The 12,307-nt window shown below is 36.7% G+C and overlaps 1 protein-coding gene across 2 annotated transcripts in view; it reads right to left on the bottom strand.

Annotated features, from left to right (window-relative positions):
- Positions 1-688: 688 nt before the first annotated feature.
- Positions 689-12,307, bottom strand: part of LOC139145717 (transcriptional adapter 2-alpha-like) — a 13,672-nt gene continuing 2,053 nt past the window's right edge. For both annotated transcript variants that reach the window (XM_070717030.1, XM_070717029.1), the window contains exons 2-16: positions 10,773-10,912; positions 10,239-10,298; positions 9,575-9,666; positions 8,098-8,195; positions 7,667-7,717; positions 7,326-7,414; positions 6,809-6,881; positions 6,224-6,287; positions 5,754-5,797; positions 5,421-5,531; positions 4,859-4,930; positions 4,277-4,409; positions 3,816-3,859; positions 3,257-3,330; positions 689-2,180 (exon numbers count right to left, since the gene is read on the bottom strand). In XM_070717030.1, coding sequence (XP_070573131.1) covers positions 1,995-2,180; positions 3,257-3,330; positions 3,816-3,859; positions 4,277-4,409; positions 4,859-4,930; positions 5,421-5,531; positions 5,754-5,797; positions 6,224-6,287; positions 6,809-6,881; positions 7,326-7,414; positions 7,667-7,717; positions 8,098-8,195; positions 9,575-9,666; positions 10,239-10,298; positions 10,773-10,880 — 1,299 coding nt within the window. In that variant the 5' untranslated portion in view covers positions 10,881-10,912 and the 3' untranslated portion in view covers positions 689-1,994. The remainder of the gene's footprint in view (positions 2,181-3,256; positions 3,331-3,815; positions 3,860-4,276; positions 4,410-4,858; positions 4,931-5,420; positions 5,532-5,753; positions 5,798-6,223; positions 6,288-6,808; positions 6,882-7,325; positions 7,415-7,666; positions 7,718-8,097; positions 8,196-9,574; positions 9,667-10,238; positions 10,299-10,772; positions 10,913-12,307) is intronic.

Raw genomic sequence — 12,307 nt, 5'->3', positions numbered from 1 at the left:
AACCCCTGGTTTCTTGTAAAGGGTTCCACATTCGCCATTGACAAAAATGGGTTTGGGCTAGACCATGGCGTTGAAAGGATTAAGCAAGGCTACAAAGTAAACAATGGCCAAGTTTGGATATCGTCCAAAGAAAATTAAATCTCAAATTCAGAGGGAACATTTTGAACATATGCAATATTGAACCTTACTAGAATTTTTAATCACAAAATGCAAACCTGTCAAAATGAGAACCTTTTAGCTGTGATTGGAAAGACATTTGCTGTGAACTTTGCTTATCTGACCTTGACAGAAATCAAAATATGATTTGTAACAGATTCCCCTCAATGTAAACTTGAAAATGACAAAGTCAGGTCCAAGAAACCGCTTTGGACAGACGAACACAGCATAGGATAGGCACACAGAACCCTCAATCTACAAGTTCCCATTCCAGACTTAATCTGGGAGGAACTAATAGAGCGTAGCCGCAAAAAATATTGATACAGTGCGGATTCTTGAGAGATTGTCACAAACATTGTCATAATTCAAAACAATGGTGTATATTTTAAGAAGTTCAGTTTAGACATTGCCATTGGTGAAATAACATTTGTTAGCTGGGGAAATGAAAGTTCTGATTTAAAGTACAAAACTGGTGACCATACAGGGGTAGTTTATTCTTCTGTCTGAAAATTGATGACACAACAAAGATGTCATAAAAGTTGGGATGTTTTATTGACGAGAGAAAAAAAGTATTGCAATATCATTTGATGGCGTCCACATTTACAATTTTTAGTGAAGGAGAAAAGATCACATGGTAATTGAGGCAGTTATTCTACCACATGGTAAGTCTGTAAGGTACTGGTAGGTTGAAATGATAGTCAAGTGTCACTATCTGACACCAGGAAATTATATTAACTTATGGGGCTGACTAAAATAAACGAACATTTCTCATTCCAAAATTTAATTTTGCAGAGTTATACTTCAATTCAAAGAGTGGCAATACACTAACTCTACTGACAGCGCTCAATTCTTCTTAAAAAGCAGAATGGACAGTATAAACACTTATCATACACATGCACACACACCTCTAACTTCCAGAGGCTGCACCTGAATTTCCATTAAATATGCTGCAAGATCCTGAATTTTACACAGTTTATTTAAAAGCAAAAACTTAACAATGTTGGAATCTGACTGAATAGCCTTAGTTTGTAAATAGAAAATTATCACTGGCATTTCATTTCAAATTATCACTGGCATTTCATTTCAAATTTTAACAATCTTGAAATAATTTATCAAAGATCATGTATGTAGATATATTGTCTCAATCATATTCTCTTACCCATTCTCGGTCACAGATTTTTCAAAACAAAGCAAGAGCCTATTTAAAACCATACACAATGGGAAATCTCTCTACCGTAGTAGGAAAATGTCTGGAACAGCTGAGACAAAGTAAAACCAATTTTCAATATTTGTAAAATACCTTGTCCCTCTGCAAATACTCTGATAGAATTAAATTAACATCTAAGTTCCTACCACTATCAATTACATGTAAAAGGGCAGCTGCTTCAGAAATTGTTTCCGCAGTTTCCTTTTCTTCAAATCTTGCATTCCAGGTTTTCTCACTACTGACTGCTCAGCAGAAAATATCTACATATTATTTTCACACACACCTGCTTATGCATAAGCTGTAAAGAACAGGTGAGATACATTTTGAAAGCCACCTGTTTCATCCTCCTATCACTCACAAGTTGGTAGAGCTAAAATGCACAATGATTTGGGGTGAATATTTTAAAGAAATCAAAGCAAAGGATTAGATGTGTGGTTAACCCCTGTTTGGCTATGCAAACACTCTAGATGTGTATCAGATGTGCATGTACTGTACAAAGCTGTTGAAATGTCATGGTTACGCTGCAGCAGCCCTTGTTTTTATATACTGGATCCTGCTCAGTTTTTCATTTTTCTGTCTCAATGTTTGTTTGAGATTTAAGAAGTCAATGTTTCTCTCTGCACGCATAATTTCACACTGTATTAATCATGCCTTGCTGGACCATGAAGTCGTACAGTTTCCTGGTTTTGTTGACGTCAATCTTGATCAGATTCCGTGCCTGTTTGAGTCTCAAGAAACCCTGTTTTGAAAACTCTGATACCAGAATCCTCTTGTACTCAAAGTAGGCTTCTGGAATGATTCTGACACTGGCACACATCTACAAATAAAATATTGAAAATGAATTACAGTTGAATGCGATAACAGTCCGGAATCTTTGATCACCAAGGAGGTTCTAATAGTGTTCAAGGTGACCTGAGGTACATTCATTTAGTTATGATATGATTTGAGATTGAGATGAAGAGAACTCATACAATTTAAAATCAACGTGAGATTTTAGGTACCCTTGAAGGAAGGCTTCACAAATTAAATACCAAACATTTCTTGGTCAAGAAAGAAAGGCATTTGAAAACTAACAACTTAAAATCTCCTTTACAAAAATCTAGCCACCATCTTGCATGTCAACATTTGCAAATTTCAGAAAATAACAGTTTTTCATCAAATGAGCATCCTTAACAAATTTCCTTTCCTAGAACAGAATTTTTTCCATTATATTAAAAAATTTGGACTATATTACTTGGACCACAGCATCATCCAAGTGGCTTAACAGTGCCTGACATTGAATATTCTTTTGCATTTTAATTATCAAATCCTTGAAACAAGTCCTTTTGTTTTTATGTAATGTTGACATCTATTTGGATACTCTGAATCATTCATGGTATTTTCAAATATCATACACTTGGGCTACAGCATTTTACCCTCTATATCAATCTGACAGTCACTGATGCAAGAAAATTTCACCCACACTGGTGCAGTGCATTTTATCCTCTGCCAATCTTATCCCTGCAATGCTTCACCAGGATTAGATAGGTAGCTATAGGTGCCGATTCAGTTCTGTTGCCAATTTTGACCCTCGTCATAAAATCATGTACATGTACCACACAAGAAAATTTAAACAGCTGTTTAGAAAGGAAGTGGTTTCATGTTCCTGTAGTAGATATCTGGGCTGTTTTATGAATATAAACCAAGTTAGATCGTTCACACATGCGCAGAGATAAAGTCGGCAAGTGAAAAAAACCCAGCACTGCACCAGTATCAGGCTAGTAAAAGGTAACTTTAATATGTAAATCTGACTGACATATTTTAGAAGTCATTAAAGTTTGGCAGCACACTAGTATACAGGATCTTCTTGGCATTCTACATGTATCTGAAATCTCACAGAAATTTCTTACCCACCTCTTTTTCAGCTTCAGTAAGTTTGTCATACCCCGGGAAATTTTTCAGGTCTAAAGGTGGGGCACTTTTCCTCCCTAGACAGGGGATAAAAAGTGACAGAAGAAACGATAAAACACAGAATTCAATAAATGCATGCTCTGCAGGCATGGTGCTTTTTGCTGTTATTTTCAAAACCCAAAAACATTTTATTCTTGTACAGATCATTCTCATTTCAAATTTGATACACAACAACTTAATTATCAGCAATGACTTATACTTTTTGCAGCCTTTATTTTTAGCTGAAATAACAGCAATGAGAAAACACTGATGTAAAAACAAAACTGAGAAATGAAAATTGTTGGACACCAAATGAGAAAACAAAAAATGAAAATAACATCCAATATCTTTTTGTAGCTGTCAACATTTTCTCAATTGTGAAGTGAATTATTTTGAAGAATTTAATAGAGATAAAAGTCAGAACTGTGACTGCCTTCTTCCAGTAGATCACTTAGTTTAACTATTCCAAATCTCACAATGAACAATCTATAGATATAATATAAATTTTTAAGATTTGCCATACCCATAGATGGAAACACTGAAGGTAACTGCATTTGTCCATTATCTCTGCAAAAAACAAAGTGGAAAGTAGTCGTTAAAACCATGCACTGCACTCAAACTGTTATCATTTCCTGTACAATGAGCAATGTCACAGTAAGGATTATAGTAGTCATGTTTCAAAATACAGCTTTTGATATTGACATTCTACTAGCTGGGTTGAATATGAAAACATACCGGGTACAAAGGTACAGACAACAGATGCAGTGTGATCCCTATGCTCTCCTTGCCATGGGAGCTAAATAGTACAGTATGATGACTAAAATTTCAATGTCATCTTCCTTTGCCACACATCCATTGAAATGGAACGTATCCTTGATATCAACTTGTACTTGTACTTGTACTTTTGTATTGTACATCTGAAGGTATATCTAAGCTCAATAAAGGCAATTGTCTAGTTCATTTCATATCAGCAGTAAAACTTACAATTGTGCCTGACGCTGCAGCCATTGCTGGCAGGCATTCTGATCCTCAACGTTTCCCAAGACATCAGACAACATGTTACGTTTGCTTTTCTGTTCTTCACGTCTGGCTTTCAACTTGTCAAAGAGTCTTGCTCCTGAAATAAGATATCACAGCTATGTTAGTGACATATGATCCTATGACTGGTGTCCAACAATTGATGTTTACCATCAGGTTACTATTGGTGGAAATGGTTATATCCCGGACACACATATCACCATATCAGCTGGCACTGCACTGTATTATCTTGTAGTACATTAAAAAAATTTTTTCTGGGGATTACAAACTCACAATGCAAAAGCAACAACAGATCACATGCGCATTAAAAAATGACAGATTTATTCCCTTTTTGCATACAGGCTAGGATTGACGGTGTTTTCACTTTGTCTACACCATATACATGTAGATATTACTGCATAACCTGACAAGTTTTCTAAACTTTTTGAAACATACATAATAAATATACTACGCATAGTATAATGTCCACATGTTCACAGACTGTCACATTCTAACATAAAATTGATAGAATTCATAGTCATTCATTACCTCTGAAAGTGGTGATACCATTCTCCACATATTCCACAAGTCTCTTGACCTCATTCTGCAGGTCATATTCATCTTAGTGGGGGAAAAAATTCAACAAAAGGGCAGTCAAATTCATGGATAAAACAGAATGACCATAGCTGTCTTGTCCTAGTTAGAAGATAAAGCCATCGAACAGAATGCCAACATAGTGCAATGGATACACATTTGAATATAGATGCTAGCTTATTATGCAACTAGACCATTTCAAAACTGAAACACAAAGGATCAGCACTGAACACAATAGACTACAAGACATATGAATGGATCCCATCAATACGTTACAGCAACAGTGCCACCAATATCTTATATTATAACATGCCACATGCTCATTCTGTGTTGCAATTCGTCAGAACATGTCATGTGATGGGAAAATAGGTAGAACTAGTCCCTAATTGTTCGAAAAAAGTGACACAGGAGGGTGCTTTTCCAAAGACTATCCATTACCTGGTGTTTATTTTGATCAAACTCCATGCCCCTTTTATATGGATTCTGCCCTTTGACAGATAAACTTTTTAATACTTACATATAAACCCTTCCAACATTTTGTCATGTTTCTCTGGAGACTGTAGCCTCATGTACGGCCTCGTCTTCTCAAACAGTTCTCTGATGTACCTGCTGTGCTTTCTCTCAAGCACTGCAAATAAGCAGGAAATTCAAAGACGTCAATTTTCTTAAAGAAACTGTAGAAAAGATGAGTATTTAATGAATAGATGAAAGCAATTGTCAACTTAGATTGGTTCTGGAAACGTTCATGACAATTACTAAGTAACAGAGTTACAAGAAAGCCACTGTATACGTTTTAAGCCTAGTCTGGTGATGTCAACAATTTTTGTCGGGATGTGAAATTTGAACTTACTGTGTTGTTTCCATAGATTGAGCAGACCATAGTCTTTTAGAATTCTGTCAATATTGAAATAAGAACAAATGTTATACACTGATACACAAATAAACAACAAATAAAAGACACACCAAATCATCTGAGCACTTTATAAAAGTTTGTAAATAGGAAGTCTATGCCAGTATGATCAAATATGTCAACAAGTATATTCTTCTAATGCTGGGACAGAAACCAGACTCAGTCTAGTCACTGAAACAGTGTCATGATTTTCAGAAATTTAAGAAACTATCTCTCGACAACGGCACAGAAAAAGTAAGACAAAAGACACTCAACTCCACACATCAATGATTGTCCTAAGAGTGTTGACCATAAAATCATGAAGGAGAACTTATCTTTCCAAATTAAATTTGAACTGAAACTATTGACCTCTGAGAATATCAAATTCTTATTTTGCTTTTCAAAAAAAAATATAGCAATGACAACATTACCTTTTTCTACGATGTCTTTCTCTAAGTCTTGCATAAAATATCTGTACAGCTCCTAGCTTCAAGGCTAAATGTAATGACCAAATACAAGGGATATTTTGTCAGTGTGACTTATGACTAATGAAAAACATAAGGCTTAGTATTAATTGATAAAATGTTTTCTTTGAGTACACTACATGTTAAGTATGTACAATATACAGTATGTTACAACATTTTATTGTTTGTTCATGAAGGTAGAATGTGTCTTGTGGACAGATATTTTGACTCTAAAACTTTTAGAATTCTTCTTTTGTTTTGTGAAAATTGGGAATTCTAGATTCCCCCATAGAGATAACACAGGGATGGTGGCCATTTTGAAGGTCAAATATGGGTAAGTGTCAGGTAATTTGTTTCTCTAGTAACAAAATTAGCATGGTGATCCCAGATATTTATTCTTGATTTTGAAAGAGAATGGCTGAATGTTTGCTTGAGAAAAGTTTGATCAACATTTTCGAAGTGCATACTACCTTAATTACAACGATATAGGAGAGGTAAATTTTGAACTATCAACATGGAAGGACTAAAGAGGAACTATGTGAAGACACTTACCCGCTAACAGCCTATCGTCATCATCAGCAAAATACAAATCTTTGATGTCCCACTCAGCATAATTGTCATATTCCTGAAGAACAATTAACAAATATGAATATTACTGGTACCTTGCACGTTATCTTTCATAAAAACACTTTGACAAATGTTCCACAAATTACTGACATAACGTATACCTTGACATTCTAAATCATTTATTGACAACACAACTGGAAAGAATAAGTGCATGACACTGGCATTCTACAATATTAACCTCAGTGAAAATGGTGATAAGTGAACTCTGGAAAATGTTTCACTATGCGTACAAGCTTTACATAATTCAAATTCGATGTGTAATTCTTATATTCTCCATTGGCAATACGTTATCTTTGGATTTGCATACTGAAACATACTTCAAGCATAAGATGAACTTGTTTATGATTCGGTGAATATCCTTCTGTTGATCTTGGGTATCTTAGAAAATTGTTTACAATCCACTCTATCTTTGGCACTTCACCTATGACCCATGACCTCTCACCTCATTGAAATCTCCTCTTGCAGCAATGTAACCTGCCATCTCATTGGCTTTCTGTGAATCTTTGGCTGGTCTTGGTGGATCTTCTGACACTGGATAATATGAGTAGACAACACAGGAGTATTCAACACTGTCATTCACAGACTGAGATTGACAATACATACATCTATCACAAAGTTTCCTCTAATATTATTGAACATGCAAAAAGTTGAACAAGTCAAATGTTAACATTGCACTTGTAGGACTGATGTCAGTCAGGGTAAATTGCTTGAGAAACTGCTAGTGGATGATGTTATGATACATTTGTATAGAATCACTTTTCACTGTCAGTTGATGATACTTACGTTTACAAAGAATTGGTTTTATTGGTTTTGCTCTTGTATAATCTGGCAGAGCTGTAAATAAACAAACACGCAGACACTTTGGTGAGAGGTTAAATGACTTTTATCTACTGTAGAAATAATTTGTTGGAATAGTCAGGTAGGATTTTGCTAAACAAGTACTGTATTGACCATAGTACCATGTAGTTATTTTTGAAGTTCTGAACCTATGTTTTCTTGCTGCAACACATTCTTTTGCCAAACAAGTACATTGAAGTTTTCAGAACAGACATTCCACAATAATTTCTTGGTCTAGATTTGCTCAGAACAATAACCCAATATTGAGAAGACTCTGATCTGACTCATATGGAAGTAGTGGGTTTGGGGTTATTGATAGAACAATTGACTCACCTGGTAATGGTGGTTTGGGGTTCTTGATAAAACAATTGACTCACCTGGTAGTGGTGGTTTGGGGTTCTTGATAAAACAATTGAGGTAGTGCTGACCACACTCTTCTTTGGTTTTTGTTTGGACTTGATTTGCAACATCACCCCTGAAACAAAATTGAATGTACCGAATGTAATCATGTAAATTGATGTTCTCTGGACATCAAAAGACGTACAGAAGTACACAATGTGTCCTGTAAACAAGTTCAATGTTCAATGTTCAAGATCTATCAGCTGTCTTTTGAACAAGGACTACGGACTCATGATTGGCATGTTTGCAAAAACGATGTAATTTTGCCGAGAAATGCCATCCGTCATTCTGGTACTGTGGTCCACTTTATTCTTCAGTATACTGCCTAAAATTACATTTGAAGGCAGCACACTATTGGAAATGCAGCATGCTTACATGAAAATACACCAGATAATGTCTAACATCTTGGTGCATGTGTTAATCAATCAGTTATCCCATTATTTGCAAGCTGAACCTTTTTTCCTCAAGCCCCAATTGTTAAGGAGGGGCCCTTGATCATAAAAGCTGATGCACTAGAAACATATGGGGGAGGGCAACGACCCAAATTTGTTCTGCTGGCATCAAAATTACAATAAAAGATTCTGCTGTAAACAAAAAAAAAACATTCAAACTGTGAAACAATAACAATTACAATATTTTAATTGCAACATATAAAATAGGGCCGTTCACAGTTTACGTCACTGTTCTCTCATTAATATGCAAAAATAAATATTTGTCCGCATTTTCATATAACGCTTTTGAAAATTACGCATGCACGAACGACGAAAATACATCTCAGTGGGTGACTGCTAGTGTAACAATGAATACTAAAAAACATATTCACGACTCTGAGTACTAGCTGCAAAAACGGCCACGTATGCAACATTGATAAAATTTGTCCGCATTTCAAGCTGCGTGTGCGATGTCGCGCGCGTACAGCTATATTTAGTAACAAACCTGTAACCGTGAACAGCGCTATTGCTAAAGTCAAGACCCTAAGTGATGACTGTCTGTTGCACAATTATGAAATGCATCTTTTTTTATACTTTTTTATACTTTGTACCTGGAAAAATCATGATGGATTGATATTTTCTGAACTGTCTCTTCACTCTTATGTGTTGTGTCCTGCCATGAAGAAAATCATACCTAAAACCACTCTTTTTGGTATGTTGAAAAAGTGTAAAATGTATAAAATTGTTTGTTTATCTATAGTTATGAGTAGACTTTGCAGAAGGTGTGCATTACAGAACAGGTTGGTATTCTGCACATACATTGTATAATAAAGAACACAGTCTTCCAACCAATAATGTTTTTAGTGCATCAGCTTTTATGATTGACAACCCCTCACTGAGGCATTGTTAGAAATCTGTATACTTGTAGCCTTGAGGGAATGTGTTGGCAGTGTTTGTACAACTTCCAACATCTTGAAGCTCAACTCCCAAAACTCAAAAGATCCTTTTCATGTACAACTCTTACCAGTTGCCAAGTCCACAGTCACCAATGGCATCTAGTAATGCTATTTCTTCCTTGGCAGTCCATCCAGCTTCCAGTATTGTGAAATCATTAGTCTGTAGAGAATTGAATTACAAATAAATTTATTCTAAATGGACATCTTTGAATATATCTGCTGGCAGCGGTGTAAATAATTGTATGTCATAGCAATCAGAATCTGAATAGTTTTAAGCGTCACTACCTAAATGAAAATAGATTTCCAAAACCTATGGAGTTATCAAGATTAATAAATAAAAATCTAGAATAATATTAACAATACCGATAATTTGACCGTACCTACTCTCCAGAGTAAGTAATATAATATCTACACCGGCCTACTTCATATTGTTTATGAGAAAAGAATACCTCACTAACTGGGCCTGGTCAAGGCTACATTTAACAAGATATGAATGTCACATTCTCAACTTTTCAAGAGTAGCCTCGACAAAAGCATGCAGTGAGTGTGCTATGGAGTGCACTGTGCGGGGAGCTTGCATATGCACATCAAAATCACCAAGCGTGCCTGTGCCTATTGTAGAAAATCTAGACATATCCATTTTGGACATGACTTTTGGCTTGCTTTGTATCACTGAGAAAAAAGTACCAGTCTGTAGTCTTACTGGTAAGTGCATATCAGAAATATACTTACAATTATTTCATATGCGTGGTTATTTTCATGTCCCTCGCCTTCCCATCCATGTGAAAAACACTGAAATGAAAATATGACAAAATATGACAAAATCTAGCATTACATTCCAGTTGTCTATAATAGCATTGTGTATGCATCTTCAACAGTTCTCCTTCATTGTTGATGTCATGTATCAACACAAATTAGGTTGATACTGTTGCCTTGCACTGCCCATGGATCAGCCCATACCGTGCAAGCAGTGTACCAGAAAGTGAGATATTGGGCAACAGCACATATTGCTCCTGCAGGAGACTTAGGAACTTTCATCTTTCATGTAATGTGAGTAGGCCAACCTTCTGTCTTTCCCAAGCTGTTGAGACTATGCACAGTTACTTGAAAGGTTACCAGCCTCAAGTCTGCAGTTGCTGGTGACCTTTGCTAGCCCCAGTTAGATGAGAAGAGAGATAATTACAAATATGGTGAAATATGCTTCATGTGCATGTTTTGTAATTAGCATGCTTGGTGGCAGAGTGTGAGAGTCCACCTTTAGCTTACCTGGAGGCAAAGATACAGGGGAGGACCGCACACATCACACCGTATAAATGGTTCCATCAGATAGGAAGAACAGCCTGGACATGGTGGCCTGTCATCTGGTGTTGCCATGGTTCCTGCGCAATTACCCTGCAAATCAATCACTGTGGAAACAAGATATCATGGCATTAGTAGGGTCCCTGTCAGCCATAGTATTGTCAAATAAAGCTGTATTAGAGGGTTCTCAGTGTGTCCCAGTTTGGCGGAAGATCTTGAGCTCAGCCAGTACATGGTAGTCTGCTTGAACGATCAATTATCTGTTCAATCTATTGATCTCGTACTTGTTTCTCTGTTTGTCGACAAACTGAATATTGTGTGTTTCAGCATACTGCAGGAAGACAGCAAGAAACTGTATTTGATATATTGCATAGAAATATTAAGAAAAAATACATGGGATCATGCCAGTGCTCAGCATGGAGCGACGTTAAACATGTATCTGTCGCCCCTCCCAATGCCACTATGTCCACGCCAACTGTGGACATACAACAGGCCCTTGGATCATAGCTTTGCGAAGCCCCTACATGATACGACAAGACATTCCTTTCTTGTTGCATCAAAAAGGGGCTTTTTGAAGCAACATGCCAAGCAACTATGGGACTAGCTGCAGTATGATTCATAGTTCAAGGTTTTGCCTGGGTATTTGGATGGGCAAAACCTATACCCAGGAAAAACCTTGAGCTACAATACTGCAGCTATCAGCTAGGCACAATAGACCAAAAGGGGGATTTTCTCCCGATCGGGAGAAAAAGTGACCTACTGATCAGCCGACTCTTTTGGATAGAGTAGTTCTGCGCAATTTATTATTAATAGACATTTACGCATTTAGAAAAGTGCACCAGTATGTTCATTATCAAATTTGAGGATGGGTTTACCATTGCTCCGAAAACATTCACCATTGCTTTCTTTGTATATTTTCACAGTTATTCAATAATAGTGATACCCTCTGTAGAAAAGGCATACAGTAAATTGTTATTTTATAATAAATTTATATGAAAGATGTGTGGATCAACTCAATTTGTACTTTTCAACGTCAAAGTCATGTCCCCATTCATTAACATTTTGAAAATGTTACACATTTTGGACAAAGTCTCCCAATCGGGGGATTTCTGTCATTTTTGAGAAAATCTGCCATCGAGTGTAGCTGTATCCACATTTCCAGGAAGTCTCCCGATTGAGAGATTTTCTCCCGATTGGGAGAGAATCCCCCTAAAAGTCACATACCCAAGTACTATATAACTGTAGCATGGGTCGTGCGCAGCAGGCTTCTTCCATCGTGTTGGCGATGTAGCCGGTGTTCCCGTGGGCTACAATTATTTTAACTGCATTACTATAGCTCGAAGTTTTGCCGGGGTATGTGGGTCAGCCGTCCGATCCACATACCCAGACAAAACCCCCAGCTGTACTATAGTGGCATACAGTGTACTGTACATTAGCTGCAGTACAGTAGCTCGAGGTTTTGCTTGGTTTTGCCGTCCGACCCAAATACCCAGGCAAAACCT

This window comes from Ptychodera flava, chromosome 12, assembly GCF_041260155.1.
Source record: "Ptychodera flava strain L36383 chromosome 12, AS_Pfla_20210202, whole genome shotgun sequence".
NCBI classification, from domain to species: Eukaryota; Metazoa; Hemichordata; class Enteropneusta; family Ptychoderidae; genus Ptychodera; species Ptychodera flava.
This window is presented reverse-complemented; position numbering and strand designations above follow the sequence as displayed.